Source organism: Lepus europaeus, chromosome 14 (assembly GCF_033115175.1).
Source record: "Lepus europaeus isolate LE1 chromosome 14, mLepTim1.pri, whole genome shotgun sequence".
Taxonomy (NCBI): Eukaryota; Metazoa; Chordata; class Mammalia; order Lagomorpha; family Leporidae; genus Lepus; species Lepus europaeus.
Window position 1 is genome coordinate 65738432 of NC_084840.1, and position 26746 is coordinate 65765177.

Consider the following 26746-nt stretch of genomic DNA (forward strand, 5'->3'; position numbering starts at 1 on the left):
AAACAAATGTAGCAGCAGGAAGGGAAGGGAAAAAATAAAGAACAGCAAGTATTTGCTTTCCCCAAACCACAACTGTTTGGACAAGAGGACTTCTCGAAGGGTGTGCAAACCACAGCCCTAAGTCTGAGAGCCGGCTTAAAAAAACAAAACAGAAAGGACTCCTTATTGAGGAGCTCACTGTGGATTATTAACTGTTCTGGTCCCAGAGTTCAGTCTGCTCTGAAACTTAACTGATTACACTTTCTTTTGTACCAATTTTGACTTTCACACTATCATGTCATCCACTCAAAAGTTGAAACATGGCCAGAAAAAATGTTTGTCCAGGGCCTGTGTTTTTGTGTCTCTAACAGCTAGAAGAGCTGGACACATTATAGCACAGACCAGAGTATTTGTTACTATAGGCTTTGGTGGTCAGTAATGACAAAGTAGAGGCTAGACATTAACATTTTGTGTATTAACTCCTGATACTCGGAGTGGGCATTTCATAGAGGGGCTGACTGAGGCTTAGAGGGTCTGCAGCTTGCTAGATGGCAGTTTTAAGTGTTGGGACCAGGATCCGGGTAAGGCAGTGTGTCTCGGAGCTCAGGCCAAGTCTAGTCTACACTGAGTACTGGCCAGCCAGGCTTCACAGGCCAGATGCAGCCCTGTGCATCCTTATGTTTCTGTCTGTGATTCTATGGGCGCAGCCACACCAGAGACTGTGTGTGGCCCCTAAGGCCAGAGAGTTACTGTCACGTTTTCCAAGCCCTATTCTAAACCACTGCACAGCTGCTACCTCTAGAGCAAGCATACATTCTAAGCCCCTCCATTACATGGGCCATGGAGAGGGGAGTGGGGCCCTGAGTAATGAATCATCTGCAGCCAAGGCTGAGGAATTTCCTTGTTAAGCCCTTCTCTCACCTTTGCCCATGCCATTCCAAGGCAACAAAAAAACTAACACCAACTCTTGTTCTAAGTGGCTGCTGATTCTCTGCAATAAGTAGAATAATTTCAAGCTGCTCCCACATTTATACTGTCTGAACCAAGCAGGGAACCGCCTGTGTGACTGAATAACTGGCAAGATTTGACCAGAAGAGGGGAATCAAAACCTTCAAGAGAAGTTAACTTTATTCTTACCTGCACTATGAGGAAACAGTTGCAGATTAAACCATGGGCAAACTAAGCCCGCGTCCTGCAGTGGTAGGGAAGTGACCTGCATGAGGAAGGGACCAGCAGAAAAAGTCAGACATCAAGAGTCAATCGCCTTTTTCGCTGGGAAAGAAAGACAAACTACTCAAGTCTAATAGTTCCCTGTTTTATTGCAATACATCAAAGTCTGGTTAATATTAAGTGATACCAACACAAAATATTGGTGAGAAGTCTTGTTACATGTCTTACTATCCCACTTTAAATATTTCTGTGCAAAAGAATCCACATCATTGTTTGGTAGCAGAGAATCTCTTAAGTTCTCTAAGACATTAAGGGCATAAAACCAAACAAAACAACATAAGGAGTGATGAAGAGGCCAGAGCAGTATCTTTACCTCTTCCATACACACATTTGTCAGCATTAAATTCTAAACAAAAAATGATTACACCTAGGCCATGCAAAACTGTACAATAATATTACAATGAGAAAAAACCCTAAAAAATTTATAAAATAAATGATAGTACACTCTCAAATAAAAAGGCAGGTCATCTTATTTTCAAGAGATTTCCAGGTTTGTTGTAGTGAGTCCCCTCTGTAATTGTGATGGCTCCTGGTCAGTCCCAGGGATGGAAGATGTGCCCACCTGGCCCACCCAGGGAAGCAGCACTCCTGCTGGGGCAAGACCCTCCTTATCTAGCTGGACTTCACAGAGAACTCGGGATTTGAGCAATAACTAAAATCATAACTAGGAGAGAGGTTTTAAAATGGGCTCAGTGAAATGCCACATGGCTTATCTAATTCAGGGACTGGCCCAGGGAGAGGTGGGGAAGTGTGGCACCCAGTTAAGTCCCTGTTGTGCCAGGGCACCTGTACTGTGGCAAAATCTGACCTGCAGCATGAGCAGCCTCTGACTGGACAGTGGTGGGAAGCCTCAGCCACGCCCACGCAGCTAGGCGATGGCAGTGTTTGTGATGACTGCCAAGGCTGGCAAAGGATCCTGTGGCCTCTGGTGGTTTAGGAGTCCACTCACCCTTGCTCTTTAGTGCTACCTGAGATTCCACACAAATACAACTAGTTTTTCTCAGTAATGGATGTGGCCACTTAATGGCAAAACAACATGATTCTATCCATAGGGAAGGAGGGAGGGTGAGAGCCAGCCAGAAAATATAGGAATTCAGTTTCTCTCCTGTAGACTGTGAACAAGAACTGGTTGGAAGACCAAATCGATGGGCCCTTTTAAGTTACATTTTATAACCTTACAGATGTGTCCCTTGGAGAAGAACATAAATCACGTGTGTGTGTGTGTATACAAAATAATTAAAGAAGTGAAATCTGCCTTAGCCATCACTTGACAAACAGGAAGGCTTGTTTTTGGCAAAAAGACATGCATGCATTTGTGTGTGTGTGAAATTTTATACACCCAAAGCACATGAAAAGATCAGTCCAATTTCAAGAGTGGACAACCAAGTGGCTGGACGTCGATAGCACCAAATAGCAACACAGACATACCATGCCAGAAATGCCTCCGAGAGTGCTTTTTCTTTCTACTGAGAAATGATTCCCTGCTGTCCCCCCCACCCCCTTTTTTTAATGCCCTGCAGGAAAACAAAGCATGATTTCAGATACTGATAAAAATACCCCTCCTGTGATCTTTTTCTGTGACCCCTTTCAAATGATCCTTTAATTTTCTGGTTCCCTGCAACCCATTCCCCATCTTTTCAAATCATGCTTCTCAGAAGCTGCTGAAAGTAGCAGTCCCCTTACCTGAGGGTGACGTTAGCCCAGCAGGCTACTGTTATCCTGGGAAAACTTCCCTCCATATGATTTTCTTGGCAGTGCTTCACCCCCCATCTAAACGCACCTGGGACTGCTCTCTGTTGACTACTGTGGTTGATGATCCCAGGGATGAACAGGAATTTGCTGCCTGATCAGCCTGGCAGCCACAGCAAGCCTTCAGGGGCACTCTCATCTGCCCTGCTGAGAGGCTGAGAACAACTCACTACACCAGAGCCGAACCTGTAAGTAGGGTTATAGTTCAATTCTAAAAGCATTGTCTGAACAAGAAGCACCACAGGCAACAAAAATTCATTAGATCATCAAAGCCACAAACTGATGGCTTAATGTGATGTCCTGTTACTCTTGGCCTGAGTCTGCCCCCACTGCCTGGGAGAAAGGAGAAGGAAAGACAGAGGACCAGAGGTGTAGGAGAAGGAGGGTGGGGAGATAGCCGCAAGTGCCCCACATGCTGGCTGCCTAGTTCAGTCCCTGCTCTCAAAGTGCCAAGTTTAAGAAGCTTCCAGAGTCATATAGCAATTGCCAAACTTGAGGCTCAACCCTTGATATTTGTATGTACATAAATACTTTTACAAGACATTTCTTTTCCAAAAGGAGAAAGATTTAGATTAGAAGTGTGAAGTGTATTATGCTCATCCAAAATAAAGCAATCATATCTGAGCCAGCTACCACCAAATCCAGAATGCTAAAGTGTAAAGGCTGTTCTTTAAAATTCTCTATCAGAATATCTTGCAATATCTTCCAACAGGATCCTTTGTCCCTCTCTGGATCTCTGTAACCCCCACGAAGTAGCAGGAACTTGAGGGGGGGCGCTTAGGTCCTTTAGCCTGCGGCAGGCTTGCTAACAAAAGGGTGAGGGATGCCAGGGACCAGTGGTGAGATGACAGGGCTCAAACACTGCAACCCAGGACACAAATACAGAACTGTTATCATTTTAGCTGCATTCTAAGAAAGGAGGCAAAAACATGGTTTCTATTTCTCAAGGAAACTAGATGAAAAGTAAAAGAGACAGATTCTCTTCCATGAGATAAATTTTATTTTTTCTTGTTCTATTCATGTGTTTAACTGGTGAAATGACTGTAGAAATAAGTACTTCTGGCTCTGCATCTCATTTCCTTATGGCAATTAAAACAGCAGGAATTCAAATGGAAATATAACAAAGCAACCTAGGAAGAATCCAGTCCCAATGGCCATGCCCAGCTAACTCCCTGCCTGTGCACTAGAGTCACTCACATCCATTCTCCACTGGCTATGGTAAAGAATATTTGGTTAAGGCTGTTCAAGTCCTTGCTTTTGAGGTTTTACATTATTTGGTAACAAAAGCCCTTTTTTCCCAGGCTTAGCTGAAAAGCTCATACCTGCTCTCAACAGAGTGCTCCGTGGGAAACTGTCTCCAGTCCCTAAATGGACACCTCACTGTAACTTAGGGAGATACAGGGTTAGCCCAGGAAAAAAAGCACTTTGATGACCTTTTAATGGGCCTTCAGAAGCTGTGACAATCTTCGTACACTTTGAGACAGAAGGGATCAGAAGGTGACATAATCATATTTCTACATTCACCTGCAGAAGATATCATGTGATAAAAAACAAGACATGTGGTTCAAATTGTACCACCAGAAACAGAAATGTCTTGGGTAGAGGAGGTGAGTTTACCTTTCGATGCCACTGCTGAAGTGGCTTCAAATGTCCAAACTCTAGTGACTGGGCCGCCCTGCAAACCAGCAAAACCCAAGTCTGCAGGCTCCCCAGGCACCTGTGACACACTACGGGCCGAGACCAGGGCACTGAAGGGACTCTGAGTCCTCTCTTCCCTCTATCTACGTCAGCTGAGGCCCTTCTACTCTCTACCTTACCAAGCTGGAAAACACACAGGAAACAGCACATTTGTTAAATTAATGATCTCTTTCTCATATATGCACCCATCTTTCATTGAATACAAGATGCTTCTTTTGCTATATACATTCAGTATTTAACTTCTACATTTATGTACTTATTTAAACTCTTTACTGTAGTAAAATATGCATTGTTTTCATTCATAAGGACTTCCCGGCAACAATCAGGTGCACTCACTGCGGTTGCTGAGTGAGCTCAGTGTGCCGCTCCAGGGCCAGTCCTCCCCTCTGGACGCGGAGAATCCATGCGTTGTTTAAGGACTAAAGTGAGGCTCTACTGTGAAACAAAACCTGTCTAATCTTATTCTTATCACTTACACTTGTGTAATCTGTCTAAGCTACCTTTTAAGGGAGGAGTAAAATATTACTGAAAGCAACTCTAAGTGAATGGAATGAAATCAATATTGATGTAAGCTGATGAAAGAAAGTCTGCCTTTGTTGCTGCTGTTAGGCTGGGGGTGTGGATCTGTGAGGTGTGTTGTCAGAACTCTTTGAGTCCCTACCCTGCTGTTGCCACCAGCCCCTGGTCGTTTTCGGGCTTCAGGCCAAGGTGGAGGGAAGAGATGAAAAGTGAGAGAAGGGCCGAGTGGAGAGGAGCTGACAGCCAGAGCCACCCTGGTCCAAGTGCTACAGCAGCTCACGGATCCCAGCTCCCACGGTCGGTACTCTCCAGAGAGAGGCTCTTGGTCTTTCGGGGTGAAACCGGGCTTGGGGGGCTGCTCAGGTTGGAACTGTTGGAAGCTGTGGAATGCCTTGGAGAATCAGAGTCCTGTAAGGCCCAAAGTGAAATATTAAGAAGCAGAGACAGAAAAGGGGTCACAATGGGTCCCCACCAGCCACTGAGACCAAATGATGGGACTCACTCACTGCTAGTATAAAGGTCCTTCTGAAAGCTCAGAGGAACAAGGCCTAACAAGTGCTCAGAGTTCTTTCTCCTGGCCTCCAGAAATGCAGTTTTCACACAAAAGCCATTGGAAGTTTGTGCACCTCTGGGAAAATTGCAGAACTGGCTCTGCCACCCCTAATGGCAAGTAAATATGGACCCCCCACCCCACCCTGGCACCCGAGGATAAGCTCAAGGTGGTGGGATTACTTGGGTAAAAGCACTGGTCATTTTGATACATGCTGACCTCTAGCCTGTCTCTAGGTGTCCTTGCCACCCATGCTCCCCTCACCTCTCCGTCATAGTCTCTCGCTGGGGTGTCACTTCCTTGGTCCATGCCTCCGGAAGACAAAGAGCCCTCTGATGGAGAGGGCATGGGCTGTCGCTTAGCACTGTAGCTTCCGCCAGAGAATTCCCTCTTTAATGCGCTGCCGTTCTGAGCAGATGACCCTACAGTACAACAATCAGGCAAAACTTCACTGTGCGTAGGAGAGGGCAGGCCTTCAGAAAGTGCCTGACTACAGAGACGACACGCCATCCTCACCACGGCCCACAGTCACACTGCCCTAAAGAGAGTGGATCCAGCAACCTCAACCCCATAGTCCAGCAGTCTTCCCCACTTGTTCTCCTTGTACTCCAGCCATGAGGAACCCTGCTGAGTAGACCACACCCTCCAGATGGTGTTGTCTGCTCAAATGCCTTGCTTGCTAATAATTGCCACTGAATGCTGTTTAGTCTCCCCCCACCCAGTTCTGTCTCAAAAGCTTTTGCCATCCTCAGGGGCTCACATCTTTCACAGAACTTGTGAAATCAGCTTAGAAACACGTGCCTGCCATTCTCCTAAGAGATGTGGTGTCCTTGCCTCTCCAGGGCCTAGCCCAGGGCTGGGCATGTGGCAAGCTCAAAGCAGATATGCTCCAAGAGGAAGCTGGGGAAGCCCTCTCCAGACCGACACCATGCCACCTGACAGAGCGCTGGCACTTCACCTTTAGAGAACTTTCAGAAACAACACAGGAAACCTAAAGAAGCACTTTTACTCTACAGAGCAAAAAAGCGAAGATACAAAAATGAAGCAGACTTTTTAAAAAATCATACACTATTTGGATCTTAGAGTTGGGGTATATAACAGGGTGATCATCACGATTCACAGAAAGAAAAAAAAAACCTTTGAAAATATTGGGGATATTATTAGTACCTATTTAAAACTCTCTTTTTTTTTGGACAGGCAGAGTTAGGCAGTAAGAGAGAGAGACAGAGACAAAGGTCTTCCTTCCATTGGTTCACTCCCCAAATGGCCGCTATGGCCGGCGCTGCGCTGATCCGAAGCCAGGAGCCAGGTGCTTCTTCCTGGCCTCCCATGCAGGTGCAGGGCCCAAGCACTTGGGCCATCCTCCACTGCCCTCCCGGGCCACAGCAGAGAGCTGAACTAGAAGAGGAGCAACTGGGACAGAACTGGCGCCCCTATTTAAACCTCTTAGCATTCACTATTATTATTACTATTATTATTATTTTAAATTATTTTTGACAGGCAGAGTGGACAGTGAGAGAGAGAGACAGAAAGGTCTTTCCTTGCCGTTGGTTCACCCTCCAATGGCCGCCGCGGCCTGCGCGCTGCGGCCGGCGCACCGTGCTGATCCGATGGCAGGTGCTTCTCCTGGTCTCCCATGGGGTGCAGGGCCCAAGGACTTGGGCCATCCTCCACCGCACTCCCTGGCCACAGCAGAGACCTGGCCTGGAAGAGGGGCAACTGGGACAGAATCCGGTGCCCCGACCAGGACTAGAACCTGGTGTGCCGGTGCTGCTAGGCGGAGGATTAGCCTGTTGAGCCACGGCGCTGGCTACTATTATTCCTTAATAAAAATCCTTAAAAATCCTTCAGTCTTCCTAAACTTCAACATTACAATCATTGGTCAAAAAAAAGACAGCTGAGTTTCAGTACATGAATACTTCTAAAAGTTCATGGAAAACTGAATTAAAAGATTTTTTTGGGGTGCAAATCTTGAAACCTATGCACAATTTGTTCCTGGCATGCATTTTCTATGAACCTTTTAAAGATCTTTCGTATGCATGCATTTCAAATTTTTTTTTGTGCTTTTCTGTTTTTCCATGAACTTTGTGAGATACCCTCATACAACTCTAAAACACAGACTGTGATTGCTTCAACTTTCCATTGGTTTAATCATCTCAATTTTTAAAAAATATTATGAATTCAGTGAAAACATCAACAGCTGTTTAAATCACAGTGATCTAGTGACCACTAAAACACGTGTCCACTGTAAGTGAACTGAGCCTAAGCCTGCCTGGCAGAGCATCTTTGGTAATTTCCCTTTAACCCTGTTCTTTCCTGCTTCTTGACTAAGCTCCTGGGTATGAGTCAGAGACAGGCTTGCATTTTCCTGACACCAAAACTGACCATACAGGCCAGCAGTGTTGGGAGTATACAGAGTTGTACATAGCCTGAAAAGTGCCCAGGCCCTATCCCAGATCAATTACAGCTGAATTTCTGGTTTAATTATTTTTAAAAGTTAGTTATTTATTGTATTTGAAAGGGAGAGACAGAAAAAAAATCCCCCATCCACTGGTGTACACTCCAAATGTCCAGAAACACCAGGGCTAGGCAAAGCTGAAGCCAAGAGCCAGGAACTCAATCTGGATCTCGATCTCCTGTGTGTGGCAGAGACCCCAAGGTGTGCATCCGAGCAGGAGCTAGGATGCAGAGTGGAGCCAGGGCTCCAAACCAGGTACTCCTATAAGGGATACGAGTGTCCCAACCACTGTGCCAAACACTTGCTCCCGACTTAACTTTTAGAAGCTCTCCTGTTGATGCAAGACTGTACCCTGGGTTGGCTGAGAACCACTAACTTAATCTCCCTCCTTAGATCTGCTCTCTCCACATTCTACCTCCTACCAACCAGTTTCTAGATAGAGCTTTCTTTAGACAAGCACTGGTTTTCATTGATTTGTTTCTTTGGAAATGTATTCTTTGCTTTTTTGATGTGGTTCTTCAGTCTCCTTGGAATATAACCTAATTGAAGGCCTAAGTCATTTTTTCTTTGATTTTCCTTCTAAGTTAATGTCTTGTTGAGTGCTCAAATAACAAAAAATTACAAGTTATTTTAAAATTTTGTCATTTTAAATAGAAAATCCAAACTTCAAGAGACTTCTTTTGCTCTTCTATTAACAGTGTGACCTTAAGCGAGTCTTTTTTTTTTTTTTTTTCCTTCTGAGTTTCAGTTTACTTATGGGTAAATAAGAAAATAATTTTGGGGCCGGCACTGTGGCATAGTAGGTAAAGCCACTGCCTGCAGTGCTGGCATCCCATATGGGTGCCAGTTCATGTCCTGGCTGTTCCACTTCTGATCCAGCTCTCTGCTATGGACTGGGAAAGCAGTGCAAGATGGCCCAAGTCCTTAGGCCCCTGCACCCGCGTGGGAGACCCAGAGAAAGCTCCTGGCTTCGATCTGCCCAGATCCAGCCATTGCAGCCATCTGGGGAGTGAACCAGCAGATAGAAGACCTCTCTCTCTCTGCCTCTCTGTAACTCTTTCAAGTAAAATAAATATTTTTTTTTAAAAAAGAAGAAAACAATTTTACTTTATGAGGACTTTGTGGGAACTGAACACTCAATACACAAGGAATAAAATGCAAGACAGAGGTTGGTGAAGGGGCCTGTGACATGTTTCCACATTTGTTTTACCTGTCTCCTTTTCTCTTTCCTAGTAACCGTCTGCAGATATTCATTCCAGTGCTTTATACTTTTGAACATTTTAAACTTTTTGTGAGTTTTTCCTTTCAAAGGAAGGTTACATTCAATCACTTCAATCTTACAAAACAAAAAACAAAGGTAGGCTGTTTTGATGAAACAGCACAAGGGGCCAAGGAAATTTTGAAAATGACAGTCTCAGAATGGTGGTCTCACTAAGTCCACAGTCTCATGTGGTGGTTTTGGAGATAGGGCATGCAACCTTGTGTGCTAACAGGGTCTAAGAGTTCCCCTGCAAGCCCATCCTCCAGTGGACTGGGATGGGGGTGGTGAAAACCACTGTTTAATTTGACTTTACATCCCAAAGCCATGGTGTGTCTTGGTGTGGAAGATTCCTTGCTTTTTACTGTGAACACTGACAATATATTCTCCTTTTTCCTTGTCTTGCTACTCTTCTAGAAATGTCTTAAACAAGCTGGGACTATTCTTGGCTCCAATAAGGGGCATTTCTAGAGCAAACCACTCTTGGAATCCCTGGGATGGTCTTTTTTTCATACCTTACAACCAGGAATCTCAAGAAGGCCAAGTTTGATTACCTCACTCAGGGCCTTGATAGGAATGTGAAGATAGCTCCAGTAGTTTCCATATTGTCAACAGCCATGGGAGATTTTCACTTCAGTTCTTCTAAGGAAATCTCTGTACTGCAGGTCCTATCTTACCTTACTCTCCAAGTCCCATGATCTGACCCTTACATTCCTCTCCCACTGTATTTCTTGTCACTCCCTCACCACTATCAAAGCCACCCTCCTCTAAGGAAGGGATCTGATTTTCCCAAGTTTTTTCAGTAGGAATTTATCCCCAATAGCTACTTATTACTATCCTCCATTATTGCACTCTTATTTCCTTCATTGTCACAGGATTTGTGATCTTCTCTGTGTCCCAAATGGACTGTGTGCTCTAGAATCCAGTACTGTTTCTTATCCAAGCACTCATGTCTGCCAGGCATTACTCAGCAGGCTCTGCAGGCACAGAGCACGCACAGGTGAAGAACATGTCACCCAGGGGACCAGGAGGGAGGCAGCCCAGGCCACTTACTTGCTGACAGGCCACTACTAGCACTCATGGAACGACCCGGCTCAGGGCGGGACTTGGTGATGGATGGAATACTGACTGAGCCACTGAATACTGTCCGACTCTCCTGAGGCCGAGGGTTCTAAAGCAAAAGAGAAGATACATTCTTCAGCCATAAAGAAAGAGATTTTCTGCAGAGAAGTCTAATTTTCATGGTAATTACCAAGAAATAAAATTCCATTGACCAGAATAATAGAGTAAGGAACATCAGATTACATAATCCCTCCCACCTACAAAAGTAAACAAAACAAAACACACACACACACACAAAACATAAAAAACCCTAACATGAAGTAATTCTCACCCCAATCAAGGATAAGTACCTATCCTCACACTTACTGAAACAAGCATCAGTGGATTTTTTTTTTTTTTTTGGTTGTGAAATAGTAAGTAAAAGTTATATGGTTAGGTGTGACAGTCAAGTGTAGAATTACATGGACATTTGCAGATAATCCAAACAAAATTCTCACTATACATGGGGCTTTTATTTGCTTAGGTAACTCAACAGCTAAGTAAGTCTATTTGGAAGAAAAGTCAGCTAAAACTACATTATTCTAAGAGAATTATTGATGTGAGACCAGGTGTGCCATTTAAATGTTCACACACTCAGTCACATTGTGGGGCAGCACTGTGGCACACCCAGTAAAGCCTCTGCCTGCAATGCTGGCATTCCATATGGGTGCTGGTTCCAGCCCCAGATGCTCCACTTCCAACCCAGCTGCCTGCTAATGGCCTGGAAAAAGCTGAAGAAGATGTCTCAATTGTTTGGGCCCCTGCTACCATACAGGAGATCTGGAAAGAGTTCCTGGCTCCTGGTTTTGGCCAGGCCTTCCCTGAGCCATTGCAGTCATCTGGGGAGTGAACCAGCAGATAGAAGATGTCTCTGTCCTTCCCTCTCTCTTTGTTAATTCTTTGAAAAAATTCATCTTACAAAGAAAACCATGTTGCAACAACTACAACCTGGGTGAAGTTATTTAACTTGTAAACATTAATTTGAAATTTCTCCATCTAATTGTTGAATAATTTTGGTGTCCCAGACATGAAAACAGCCCTTGGAATGTTGTGCCAATCCTACACATGTAAAGGCAAGCGACAGAGGTAGGGACAGAATGAGCTGTCTCAGCATAGCTGAGAACAGGAACCTTGCAGGCTTCTAAGACTGAGAGGTTGGGATTTGGGGCTGAAAAACGCTGAGAGGAGGGAAAAATATTTCAATATTCTTTGCAAATCACATTTACTGCAACTGCATATACCATATTATTAACATCTATTTTACCAATCACAATGCTTTCTCCAGGTGTGGACATGGGCCTAGTCTCATTTAAGCATTTTCTGATACTAACGGTATGGATTTCTTTTCACTTACAGTACATTCAATTGGAAAATTCCCCTAGTTCCTATCAATTTTTCTTTCATTGCCACAAAAACGATAGCAATTTTACCAACTCATGGTGTTTACTGTCAGCCAGCTTCCTTCCATTCCATCAGCTATTGCTGAGCAGCACAACAGGGGTGGGAACCTTTTGTCTGCCAAGGGCCAATTATATATTTATGATGTCCATCACAGGCCATACAAAATTATCAACTCAAAAGTTAGCCTGCTACAGACTTAATGAATTTTTCAAGTTCCTGTGGTTGCCTTGGCAGAGCACACTACATGACTTAGCTGGCCGTACACAGCCCACCACCCTTACATTCCCCAAACCTAGCAGAGAGGCTGGAGGGCAGCCAGTGAGCACAGGCCACACAATGAGACAGATCATATTCACATGGGTGCCACTAGCTCACTGACAGCAGGCTTTGGGCTTGTTCAACTCTGAGCTTTAGTATGCACATAACACCTGCTTCACAGGGCTCTCTTAGGAAGTAATTATGCCTTATACACAAGACCATTAGTCCAGTCCCAGTATGTACCTTTCTTCCTTTGCTCTAAAAAGGACCTCAAACAGTACTGTGCAATACAACTGTCCCTTTTCCCTTTACTTACAACAGCAAATCTGCAGAAAAGAAGGCAATTACAAAATTCATGCAAGTATGTAACTATATAATGAGAATGTTAAGAAAAAAGTCACGTTAAAAAGTAGTCAAAAATTCAAGTTTTGTGACTTTTCAAAAGGATCAATTTGATAAATAGAACTAATTATTCTTGCTGAATCAGAGCATCCTCACATGGTTAAGACTCACTTCACTACAGGGTGCTTATCTTTTCTACACTATCAAAAAACACACAGATAGCCACAACCACTAAGCCAGTTACTAGATAATGTATTTTCTAAGTGCTAACAAGTTCTTCATCTTTTTAAAAAGAATTGAACATACTATCTCAGGCTCAATCACAAGAGAACACAAGGCTAGTATTAAAATAACTAGTGTGTGTGTGTTTTTTTTTTTTTTTTTTTTTGACAGGCAGAGTGGACAGTGAGAGAGAGACAGAGAGAAAGGTCTTCCTTTTGCCGTTGGTTCACCCTCTAATGGCCGCCGCACTACGGCTGGCACACCGCACTGATCCGAAGGCAGGAGTCAGGTGCTTATCCTCGTCTCCCATGGGGTGCAGGGCCACTAGTGTATTTTTTTATTTTTTGACAGGCAGAGTGGACAGAGAGAGAGAGAAAGAGAGAAAGGTCTTCCTTTGCTGTTGGTTCACCCTCCAATGGCTGCCACGGTTGGCGCGGTGCGGCCAGCGCACTGTGCTGATCCGATAACAGGAGCCAGGTGCTTCTCCTGGTCTCCCATGGGGTGCAGGGCCCAATCCTCCACTGCACTCCCTGGCCACAGCAGAGAGCTGGCCTGGAAGAGGGGCAACCGGGACAGAATCCGGTGCCCCGACCGGGACTAGAACCCAGTGTGCCGGCACCGCAAGGCGGAGGATTAGCCTGTTAAGCCACGGCGCAGGCCCACTAGTGTATTTTTTTAAAAGATTTATTTTATTTATTTGAAAGGCAGAGTTTCAGAGAGAGGTAGAGACAGAGAGAGAAAGAGAGAGAGACAAGAGAAAGCAAGATCTTCCATCTGGTGGTTCACTCTCCAAAACAGCTGCAACAGCTGGGGCTGTGCCAGGCTGAAGCCAGGAGCCAAGAGCTTCCTCCTGGTCTCCCACATGAGTGCATAGGCCCAAACACATGGGCCATCCCCGCTTGCCTAGGTGTGTTAGCAGACAGCTGAATCTGAAAAGGAGCACATGGGTCTCCAATTGGCGCTCCTATGAAATGCTGGTGATGCAGGCAGATATTTTATCCACTGTGCAACAACAGTGTTTGCCCCATTAGTGTATTTTAAACTTAGAATTCTCTACCTTGTTTTACCGTTTCAAAAGCACTCAATCAGGGCTGGCGCCATGGCTCACTTGGTTAATCCTCTGCCTGTGGCACCTGTATCCCATATGGGGGCCACGTTCTAGTCTCGTTTGCTCCTCTTCCAGTCCAGCTCTCTGCTGTGGCGTGGGAGGGCAGTGGAGGATGGCCCAAGTGCTTGGGCCCTGCACCCGCATGCAAAACCAGGAAGAGGCACCTGGCTCCTGATTGGCGCAGCGCCGGCCATTTGGGGAGTGAACCAACGGAAGGAAGACCTTTCTCTCTGTCTCTCTCTCTCACTGTCTATAACTATACCTGTCAAATAATAATAATAAAAAAACTCAATCTTTAAATCACCGAGGATCTGTAAGCATTCTTTTTTCTGGTATCTTAAAGTTAAGAACATATCAGATAATTTTACTCATCTACCTGCCACACATTGGCAATTAGTGTTTGTGGTATGACTTGGGTTTGTTCAGGACTTATGATCTTCAATATCATTAGAGATCTAACTTAGCTGGATACTTTCCAAGTTTTCACAAGAGAAAAGGCCTAAATTATACTTTTTTTTTTTTTTTTTAACTAAATGTCCTCGTACCTGCCCTTTAGACACATAAAACTTGGGGAATACTACTGATAGGAACCCTCTCATTTATACTCATTCTCTGGTAATCTCAGCTCACTCATTGGTGACCTCAGTCCAGTTTGCCCTGGTTATTTAGTAAGAATATAGTATGTGACTCTTTCTTTTTAAATTTTTATTTATTCTAGAGGCAGAGAGACTCTCTTACACACACACACACACACACATACATGGAGAGGGAGAGAGGAAGAAAGGGAAAGAGGGAGGGGAGGGAGAGACAGAGAGTGCCCAAGCAAGCTCTTCATCAGCTGTTTCACTCCCCCAAATGCTTGCAATGGCTGGGGCTGGGCCAGGCTGAAGTTTGGAGCCTGGAACTCAATCCAGGTCTCCCCTGTGGTTGGCAGACAGTCAAATTAATAGAGTTCTCACTGCCACCTCTCATGGTGTGCACTAGCAGGAAGCTGAAGTAAGCAGCCAGAGTCAGGTATTGAACCCAGTAACACTGACATGGGCCGAGAGCATCTTAATGGGAGTCTTAATTGCTAGGCCAAACAACTGCCCCATGTGACTGTTTCTAACTTCATTTCATTAGTCATCATTTACGCTATAAACTACTACTATGACTGTTAAAACCCTGGGCCTGATCCCCCAGGACTGATGAGACTGAGTGCAGGTAGTCAATCTAAAGTCTAGGAGAATGTTTACTGACCCAGAAAGCCCCCAACCTGGGACATTCCAAACTGCTGAAACAAATGCACTGTGAACTCCACCAAGGAGCCTTTCTGCATGCCTCCCACCCACCTTAGCAGGGTCCTTGTGGTGCTTTGCACCTCCCCCAAAAAACTCCTTAAGAAGGGATTGCCTGTTGTTCAAAGGGAGTGAAGCCCGGCTTCAAACCCCTGCTCTCTGCCCAGGCAGGCTCAACACTCACTCTCTCTTTACCCTCTGTTCTGTCCTCCCTAAATTAAAGTCTTTTCCACTTTAACTAGCCACTCGTCTCCTCCTTCCAACCATAAAATCCTAAAACCTAACAATAATAACACTGAACTCTAACACCTAAAACAGCTGCCAAATAAGATACTGGGTTACATCTACAATCCCAATTTTCTACTTCAACTACTGGGATTAATTCAGTTGGCAATGTAATGGATGAATTTTCAGATCCTTTCTGTAGAACACATAGTATTCTAGTTTATATTGATATATGTGTGTGTGTGTTTTGAAGATTTTACAAAGTGCATTTATACTTGTATTGTTTGGGCAGAATATTTTCTGGTAATTGATGAATTAAATGGTGTTAAATTCTTCAAATAATCTGATTTACATGCTAATAATTTCTTGTCTATAATATAGTTCAAAAACAACACGGAATATAATGAAATGAACACAAACATTTAAGGCTTTTGAAGTTAAAAGATATAAGCAATAAAGAAATGCACTAGCATAGCTAAAAATATTTTTAGTTATTAATGAAAATCTAGAACTGGTTCCCAGTTGCTATGCAATTGTGAAGCCCAAAGGAGAGGTCATGGTTCTGAATAATTTCGTACTATTAGATTCCTCATGTGAATCTGAGACAACTAAAAAAAAGTTAAGGAAAAACAGCTAAAGGAAAGCCAAAGCTAGCAATGAGGAAACAAGCAATAACATGACTTGAAAAACTCCAAATCATACATTTTGAAGAATCACACTTACTGAAAGTTGGTTGGTAAGCTGGCCCCAAATTCAACCACTGCCATTTTGGTTTATAGACCAAATTTGCAAAATCCATGTAATTCCTAGTGTGTTATTTGTTTAGAGCAAATGTATTACCCGTTTTTAAGAAAATAAAGAAATTTAAGATGGAAATAGTCAACACTATAAATTTATCATTCACACAAATATTAGCAACCCAGAAAACACAAGCAACATGTGCACAGCATAGCAAAGAAAAGCTTTTCAAAAAGAGATGGCAATATCAAACTGTAGATTTTGTTACTACTTTTTATATAAGCTTTAAGATACACTGTTGATTTGCTTCTCTATAAAATAAACTTACCCTAGAATAAATGGCAAAAATTAACCTTATAAAACACACTGTTCCTTAGTAACAGTGAATGCTGAAGTAACAAAGGAATGATATACTGAAAAATGCTTTATAACAAAACAGTCTATCATTGTCAATTAATAATAAACTTCATCATAAACAGCTTAGAAAGCTAAGCCTCTTGTTCTAAGTGTGATCATGTTTAAGATTAAGGTAAAACTTCCACTGATAGAGTGGCATTTCTATGATGATTAACTTAAGCAACACTTTCATTACTTCTGTCAAGAAAAGTTCTTGACTAAGTAGTTTACATAACATTCACCTGGACTCCACTTCCTACAATCTGTTACTAAGCAAACTCAGACTTATTTTATCATGGTTACCTTTATTTTGTCAATTAAGATATTTAAATGACATTAAAATTTAATGATGGTGATATTTAGAATAATTTAGAATAATTTTACAATACAAACAAAAAATAAACTTCTCACTCTTTTGGTTAATTTTCTTATTGGAAAATTACTAGACATATTCCTAAAAAAAAAATCAATGTTACCAACTTTTCCAGGTCAGGAGGCATTATGGGAAAAGTCTGCTCTAAATATTTCATTATCTGAAAAATTAACTTCATAAAACGTTCCCCTGAAGTCAGTATCAGCATATTTGGTGGTCATATAGATATTCAACTTTAATGACCACCAGCTCTCCATCCCACTTCTAAGTCACTGGTAACAAAGACAAAATGCTGAACAGAAGAGACCAACAACAGATGTCATGGTCCTTCAGAATACAGCAAGCATTGTTTACTTCCTCTTTGAGTGTATCCTGGTTGAAATTACACGAATATCAACAACTCCAACATGATAAAATCTATCTTATTTTTGAATATATTTCTCTTTCTCAGTAATAGTATTATACACATTTTTTGGAGGATTGCTAAGCTTTTCACAAAGAGTTTATTGTAGGCAGAAAGTCTGTGGATTGGCTCTACCATAGACTCTAACCTCATTAAATATAAGGGCCTTTTGTTAGAATGGTATCTGTAATAGAAAATACCATGATGAGAAAACCTTCTACGAAACATAGATAAATCTCTAATATAGTTTCAAAAATGAAAATTAAAATCTTCCCTATTCTTCCATCTTTTTCCTCAAAAGATGAAACAAAATAGAACTGGAAGAGGACAATAAACAGAGGAAGAGCAAAGGCTGAAGAGAAAAAGGTCAAAGGAAAATGTTCACAAAATGGTACCACCTCAGTAGCGTTACTTATTAGGCCAGGCAACAGGATATCCGTACACGGTTAGTACAAGTTAACACCTGACTCAGCTGTCCATACCCTCAGAGTCATAAAGCTGGGTGTACCAGGGACAGAGCGCAGAGGCGGGGAATATTCAGGGTTTATGGAATCAGGAGAGAGAAATTTTTCAGCAGAATTAACAGTCATGTGATAGATGTGTTCAAAGTTGATCGGAGAGGAGATCAGACCGGACTGATGATGAGGGGATGGATAAGGGAAACCTGGCTATCAAAAACAACAGAAAGAAGAAAACAAAGTGGTAAGGTGATGAGGATGTATTCACTGGTTATATGTGACATTTCAGACAACATACACATAGTAAAAATGAAGTAATATCTTGTATCAGAATTGAATCATTAATGAAATACTTTTAGGCTTTAGAAAGTTAAATTTTGTAATCCTCTTGCTAGTTACTTAAACAGCTCATTTACAAAACAGCATACTCCTTATAAAATTGCTCTTTTATTACCATAGTTAAGTGCGTACAAACTGGACTTAACAGAGATGTGAAGAAATTCTCAGAGTTTAGTTCAGTGTTCTGTTACGTGAGATGACCTAAACATGGCACAAACTCACAATATATTTGAACAGGAAAAAAAAGCAAAGCTTAAGAAAGCAATAGTAGGGGCGGGTGTTTAGCCTAGCAGTTAAGAGCTGGTTAAGATGTATCTGGATTCAGTATCCACCTCTGGCTCCTGACTCCAGTTTCTGCTAATACAGACCCTGGAAGGCAGTAATGATGACTCAAGTAATTGGGTTCCTGCTGCCCTTGTGCTCCGAGACTGGGGTTGAGTTTCAATTCCTGACTTTGGTCTCAGTGGGAGCCACTGCAGGCAACTGGGGAGTGAACCAGCAGACAGTAGTTCTCTCCTCCCCACCCCTACCCGTGTCTCTCTTTCTTAAAAATGAAAATTAAAAACAGAGGGTGGGCCGGCGCCATGGCTCACTTGGCTAATCCTCTGCCTGCGGTGCCAGCACCCCGGGTTCTAGTCCCGGTCGGGGCGCTGGATTCTGTCCCGGTTGCTCCTCTTCCAGTCCAGCTCTCTGCTGTTGTCTGGGAAGGCAGTGGAGAATGGCCCAAGTGCTTGGGCCCTGCACCCACATGGGAGACCAGGAGGATGCATCTGGCTCCTGGCTTCGGATCAGTGCAGTGCACCAGACACAGTGCGCCGGCCATGGCGGCCATTTTGGGGGGTGAACCAATGGAAAAAGGAAGACCTTTTGCTATGTCTCTATCTAACTCTTCTTGTCAAAAAAAAAAAAAAAAAAGAGGGTGGCATTGTGGTGTAGGGAGTGAAACGGCCGCCTGCAGTGCCAGCATCCCATATGGGCACTGTTCCCAATCCTGTCTGCTCCACTTCCAATCCAGCTCCCTGCTAATGTTCCTGGGAAAGCAGTGGAGGACAGTCCAAACGCTTGGGCCCCTGCATCCACATGGGAGACACCTAGAGGAAGCTCCTGGTTCCAGGCTTTGGCTTGGCCAAGCCTGGCCATTGCAGCCATCTGAGGAGTAAACCAGTAGATGGAAGACCTCTCTCTCTTTCTCTCTCATTCTCTCTCTGTAGCTCAGCCTTTCAAATAAATAAAATAAATCTTAAAAAAAAATTAAAAAAAGAAAAAAAAAAAAAGGACAAGTGAACCTAACTAGCTGTGTTCTGAAACTGTTTCTTTAGAAATCCATTTTCTGGTATTTGTAGACTTGTTATACACGTTTTCTTTTACTCATCTTATTTCTCTATAAGAAAAACAACTATGGAATGTACTATTTGTTAGCTTATCTCCCATAGTTCAAACTTATCTTCATTTATTTAATAAGGCAAAAAAAATTTTCCCTTCAATATTCAGGTACATTTTTAAAAAATGAAATAATGCAATGCCAAAGATAAAACACTTTTGAAGCCAAGGATTCTAATTTTTCAGATAATATAATTCTGAATATTTAGGAGCCATCAGTCACCAGGGAATTTTCTTAATGAATAACTAGTTGTTTCTAAGAAAATATGATCCTTTCGTTAGAGGCCAAGCTGAATGACTTCCTGAAGAGAAAGCAGATTAAATTCATGCTCTTGTCAGTGGAGATAAGCTTACTGCAAAAAGACCTTACAAATTATCTATGCTTAAAAGAAAGTTATAGTTTATTAGAAAAATGTAATGTGCTAAAAATAATTCTATAGGTAAAATATTATTCTTTTATTCAATTGCAGAAAATCTGTCCTTTATTACCAGAAACAAAAGGTAAGTGGTAAAAAAGATTCAAGCAAACAAATACGTTATACATTTCTAAGACAAGGTTCACATCTGATATAGGAGATAAGAAAATGACTCTTTTAGCATTACTGGCTCTTCAATGCTCAATAAGCAAGCAACCCTATTTCAGAATCACTAGGCATAAAATAAACAAAAGTGGCTTCAGAAGATATTTAATAAACTTTCCAAGCTTATAAGTATTTCATTGGGAGCAATATTGGTTTGATAAATTAAAACATAAAAAAATGGGGCACATGCTCTTGCACAGATGGTAACACATGTCTTTGGTAACTGAAAGCTCTTTTATAAGTTAAAAGGCAAACTTAATTCATCTATATTTTTTTGAGAATAGCTCATAATAATTTGACTTCAGTGGAAAGAACATATGAAAATCTGAAACTGTATTAAAATATCACTAACTTAAATCAGCAGATACATACACAGGCAAAAATGTGCATATTATTGTTATTATTTTCAGACATGCATATTATTGTATTGTTTACCAATGTATATTCTGAAATAAGCATGGTTCTGGGCATATAGAAAGTACCAAAGGAATATTTATTAGGCAATTAACTGGATGTCTATAAAAAACCTCAGCTTATATGTCCTTTGGCACTGAAATGAGAACAGTCATGCACAAATAAAATATGGATGTGAGAAATGGGAATTCAGACACATAAAATATATGATGCATACATACTACATGTACAGGTGAAGAAACAGGTTTCAAAAATTTATGCCCACTTCTTGTCCTGGAAATACAAAAGTGCCTACCTGATATGAAAACATTAAAGGAATGGAATGCTCATTACAATTTGGATTAAATTGCCAGGGCAAAATGTCACTTGTCGTTTGTGCTAATGCCAGCAAGAACCAACAGGGTGGTCATGGGCTAAGAAAACCAAATATCAAAAACTAGTCAAACAGTCTAACTGGATATCCAGCAGAGACGGTCATGTATTAGTCAGCTGGGGGACTGAACTTTGGGAAATGCTATCTGAACTTGCTTAGTAATAAAGCCAGGTCTTACTCTGAACAAAAGATGATATATAGATTTCTTTCACTTTAGAGTGGTGGGAGGGTGAAGGGAGAAAAAGTAAAGTCAAAATGGATGCTTTGATATAAATTTCTCATGATGTTTGAAATGTGAGATTTTAGCATTGGGGGCATGGCCTTATTGTACAGTGAGGTCTGAAAGAACTCTGGAACACTAGCAAATTGATTTCTCAACTCAGGGGAGGAGAATGCCAAGCACAGTAACATTTCATTAAAAACTCAAACTATCCCGCCGGCGCCATGGTTCAACAGGCTAATCCTCTGCCTTGCGGCACCGGCACACCGGTTCTAGTCCCGGTTGGGGCACCGGATTCTGTCCCGGTTGCCCCTCTTCCAGGCCAGCTCTCTGCTGTGGCCAGGGAGTGTAGTGGAGGATGGCCCAAGTGCTTGGGCCCTGCACCCCATGGGAGACCAGGAGAAGCACCTGGCTCCTGCCATCGGATCAGCGCGGTGCGCTGGCCGCGGCGGCCATTGGAGGGTGAACCAACGGCAAAAGGAAGACCTTTCTCTCTGTCTCTCTCTCTCACTGTCCACTCTGCCTGTCAAAACAAAAACAAAAACAAAAAACAAACAAACAAACAAAAAAAACCTCAAACTATCCCATTCAAAGAAAAATACTATAATTTATAGGATATACTATGATTTTTACAAAAACATTGATAATTGCTATGAGCAACATTCTGTTGAATATTGAAACTATCCCATTCCAAGAAAAATACTGTAATATGTAGAATGTACTGGGATTTTACAGAAACTTTTGATAATTCTTGCTATGGTGAGATGGAAAGTATATCCTCCTTTGTGCAACAAAACGAAGCAAAAGTGAAATAAATTTTAATTTTAAAAGGATAATACCTATTAAAACCTTGTTACAAAGAATTTTGTATTTGTTGATGTGCTGCCTTGTAGCATGCATGTCTGAAATTTATATCCCTGTATCACTACATATTATGTAGTGAAAAACTATTCCAAACCAAATTTCAAAAAGTTCAATTGAAACACTTCATAACACTTGAGCTTTCAAATATGTTAAAATATAGTAATCTTTAAACGGTTTACCATAACTTCAAAAATTCAATTAAGGTATTTTATGCCTGACATGTAACTTGTAAATGGAAAAGGATAGAGGCTTTTGACTGTAGGATTATGTGATGTTTACTTCTGAGATTTAAAGAGAATTGGACTGAGGATTTTAAGTTAATGTTCATAATAGGAAAAGAACAGAGAGAAATTTGTAATTTACTCCCAGGTAAAAGTTGAAAAAAATAGTATAAGCTTTTAAATATAACAGTCAAGTAGAATAGTTTTAATATTGAGTATGCTCAACTTTAATTTCTTACTTCTACTATGCCAATATTATTTGTAATGTATTATTTAGTTTTTGCATACTTTGTGTTTATTCAACATAGCTAATAAAAATCTCTGTTCTAAGAGGATAAATGATAATTTGTACTCCTTAAAGGAAGGACTATTATTATGACTATGTAATAATGTTTTGATGATGAATAAAGATAACACTAAGAATGTCACATTTATTCATAAGCAACTGATTAATAGGGATATCTGCAACAAAGAACTGAGACTGCAAAGAATATAAATCATTTTTTTCTCTCCAGGAATTAAGTGTAAAACTTCCCTTTTAAGTTTTTATGCTAAAATGTTGACTGCACATCAAACTATATTACCTGTCATTTTCTTAGTGATATGTATATTTTCTATCACAGTAGTGCGGTAGTGTTGATAATGTGGTTAAGATAAATTTCCTCAGAAAAACATTTGATTAAAGATTCACCAATAATCTCTCAAACTACCATGAAATATAAATTTTAATTTAAAATTCGGTACAAAAGTTAACAACACTAATTAACAACTGTCATATTAAAGTTTTAATAGTTTGTGGAGAGTACTATAAAAAAATGTTTAGGACAGGGTCTGGAATTATTAACTAATTCCAATAATATTCTTATTCTAAACATAAAAAATCTGAGAACCCAATTTTCATATTGTTAAAACATAGCAGCTCTTCTATGTTGTATGTTTATATGTGTAACTGATCTGGTAACACGTTTGTAACAGAGCAAAGGAAAAAGATTTAGCTTTACAATTAGCTGAGAAGTGAGACCATTAGTGAACAAGCTAGTATAATTTTCTGGGGAAAAAAAGGCAAAGTATCTGTATGAAATTTTAGTCATTTCATAACCACATTCTGAACCTGGTAGAGAGCCTCTACAAACTGGCAATTTCTTCCACCAACAACAGTAAATTTAGGTATGGCAGAGATTTGTAGAGTAAGACTAAAGAACTTGATTTTTTTGCTTTTCACAGATGTCTATGTATTATGTTTTTCTCATTAAACATGTCATCATATATGCTATGATACACTGAAATAAAAGTATCTTTTGTACTCTTTGTATTTACTCTAGCCTCTATCTATACATTATATGTATATTATATTTCCCTTTACCTAACTCTCACTTATTCTTCATCCCATTCACATTCACTCTGTTCCTCTTACCATGGGCAGGTCTTTTAGGATCTGTATTCCATCTCCAGGACCCATGTGTGCTATGTGGTTAAAATTAGTTGGGTTAGAAATTAATTTATTTCTCATTTCTGGATCTCGTAGCATCTCCCTGTAAGACAAAACATCTGTTTAGACACCTTTCCTACCATTAATCTAGATAGCTTAACAAATTAAGCATCTTTATATATTTTTTATAAAAGTGAAATTATTAAATCATATCAGTAAGGATATAAATAGAATAACAATACACTTAGGAGTTCACACTCTTAGAATATTTCATTTCAAATAAAAGATCTTAAGATTTTGGGTGAGAGAACAGAAGTTCTTTTAAATACTTAGACACTAAAGTAGCTCTATTTTACAGATAATTCTGAACATTTACATGCTTTTAAAATCAGTGATAACATTTTTAGAAACATTCTTGTCGGGGCCGGCGCTGTGGCTCATTTGGTTAGTCCTCCGCCTGCAGCGCCGGCATCCCATATGGGTGCCAGGTTCTAGTCCCAGTTGCTCCTCTTCCAGGCCAGCTTTCTACTGTGGCCCAGGAGGGCAGTGGAGGATGGCCCAAGTGCTTGGGCTCCTGCACCCACATGGGAGACCAGGAAGAAGCACCTGGCTCCTGGCTTCGGATAGGCATAGCACCAGCCGCGGCCATTTGGGGAGTGAACCAACGGAAGGAAGATCTTTCTCTTTTTCTCTCTGTCTCTGTCTATAACTCTACCTGTCAAATAAATTAAAAAAAAAATTAAAAGAAACATTCTTGTATGTTACTAGAAATACTACATACTACACAGCCTATTTCTGTTAGTTCATAAAGACAAAAGTCAATGTGAGTTTCTTTTTTTGTTAAAAATTTATTTATTTGACAGGCAGGACAGAGAGGTAGAGGGAGACAGAGAGCTCTTCCATCTGCTGGTTGAATCCCCAAGTGGCCACATTGGTTGCAGCTGGGCCAGGCTGAAGCCAGGATCCCTGAAGCCCATCTGGGACTCTCACATGTGTGGCAAGGGTCCATGTACTAAGGCCATCTTCTGGTGCTTTCCTAGCAGGCAGCAGCATTGGAAGCAGAGCAGCTGAAGCTGAACTGGCACTCCAATATGGGATGCCAGTGCACCACAACACTAGCTCCATCTGAATTTCTTCAACATATTACAAGTTTATTGTATTCACAGATGTGTTCTATGTTTACAATGTAACAAGGCACATATCCCTAAAATTATAATTACTCCCTAAGTCAACCAAAATATGATATTTTAATCTAGGGTATATTCATAACTTTGAGAGTGTTAATAAAATAACACTAAGGAGTTAATAGTCATTATTGCAGTTTTTGATACTACAAATGAATGACCAATTTTCAGATGGAAAACTTTTCTTCCAAGTCATATATGGTATTATCACCAAATAGTTCTTCAGATGCTACAAGCATGTATGGATGCTAAATAAAAACGAAATATTTACCTCCTCTGTTGTATCCTTTCCTCATCTGGGACTCTGAAGGAATAACGGCGCTTATTATTAATATTTCTAACCATTTGCTTTCGACTGTTATCCGATGTTTCAGGAACCACCAGTTCATCCCCTTCTGTGCAAAATACACACACAAAGAATAATGATGTTCTTTAAGCTGTTAAAATGCTTTTTATCCATTAATCTCCAAGACTATACTAACATGAATCAATATACAATTCTGATTTCTCAAAGTTCTAGACTAATAATCATAGTAAATAAACAGTAATTTTCAACAGAACATAAACAGATATATGCTTAAATATAGCTTTGAAAATATTTTCCAAGCATTTGGGCCATCTCTACTGCTTTCCTAGGCCACAGCAGAGATTTGGATTGAAAGAGGAGCAGCAGGGACCTGAACCGGCACCCATATGGGATGCTAGCAAGGCAGGTGGTGGCATTACCCTCTACACCACAGTGCTAGCCCTCAAAAGATAAAATTTTAACATATTGTCTTGAGGCCAATGTTTTTAAACTATATTAAAATCAATCTAAATACGATTTTAGATACAGAATGTATCAAAGCTACATTTTTATTAAAAGAATCTACCACAGAAGATCAGAAAAGTATGAATGCCTCTGTTCTGCATTAATTTGTCAAAATGACATGAGAATGACTTTATTATACAGAATAGAGAACTACAATAATATTTGTTAAAAGTGAAATTTAGGGAGCCAGTGCTGTGGCGTAGTAGGTTAACCCTTAACCTGACATACCAACATCACATGTGGGTGACAGTTCATGTCCTAGCTGCCCCTCATCTGATTCAGCTCTTTGCTAATGAGCCTGGGAAAGCAGTGGAAGATGGCCCAAGTGCTTGGGCCCCTGCACCTGCATGGGAGACCCGGAAGAAGCTCCTGGCTCTTGGTTTCAGATAAGCCCAGCTCCGGTCGTTGTGGCCATCTAGGGAGTGAACCAGTAGAAACAGAAAGACCTCTCTGTCTCTCATTATCTCTGTCTAATTCTGTCTCTCAAATAAATATATGAATTCTTAAAAAAAAAAAAAAGTGAAATTTAAACTGAGCACACCCTGGTAAAACACATTTAATAGCATGTGGACCGTCTCCCTGGCTTCTTACAATCTGATTTATAATCCTGTGTGTGACAATCTCACTTCACTACTTTGGTTACAGATCAAAGGCCCTTCCCCTATCTGTAAAACCCAGTATCCCATTTTCTCTCCTAATTCTTTGCACGCTTCTGAATTTCCTCGTTTTTCATCTTCCCATGTAGCCATCTGCACTTCATAAGTGCCGAGCCTTCTGCAATGGCAGGAAAAGGATTCTTGAAGTCCCAAACTGGAGTTCTGGATGATTCATAATTTTATTGTAATGAATTTTGGTTAGGGTGTGCAATATTACAAATACAATAACGACAAATTCAGTTATACTTTCTCTACTTACTTTGTTACTCCACAGTATGACAATGGCCAGGATTACAGACTTTGGAGTAAGACACACCTGAATTTAAACCTGGCCCCTGCTTTATTATTCATGTGCCCTTGAGCAGTCAGTTTAGAGATCATCTTTCCATCAAAGCTATCCTATTAATTATGCATTTTCTCACCTGCCATCTTATTTTTGAAATATATTAATCTAATTGTCTCCAATCCTAAAAGATTTAATGATCCTTCACTGTTTAAGGGTCGAACCTAAAATAATAAAAAATACAATTA

General features: G+C 41.1%; 1 protein-coding gene across 4 annotated transcripts in view; it reads right to left on the minus strand.

The window, feature by feature from the left end:
* Window positions 1–1259: 1259 nt before the first annotated feature.
* CDC42BPA (CDC42 binding protein kinase alpha) overlaps window positions 1260–26746 on the minus strand; it is a 352518-nt gene continuing 327031 nt past the window's right edge. For all 4 annotated transcript variants that reach the window (XM_062210852.1, XM_062210850.1, XM_062210853.1 and 1 more), the window contains 6 exons: window positions 26638–26722; window positions 25020–25143; window positions 23550–23667; window positions 10495–10612; window positions 5990–6147; window positions 1260–5583 (listed from right to left, as the gene is read on the minus strand). In XM_062210852.1, coding sequence (XP_062066836.1) covers window positions 5452–5583; window positions 5990–6147; window positions 10495–10612; window positions 23550–23667; window positions 25020–25143; window positions 26638–26722 — 735 coding nt within the window. In that variant the 3' untranslated portion in view covers window positions 1260–5451. The remainder of the gene's footprint in view (window positions 5584–5989; window positions 6148–10494; window positions 10613–23549; window positions 23668–25019; window positions 25144–26637; window positions 26723–26746) is intronic.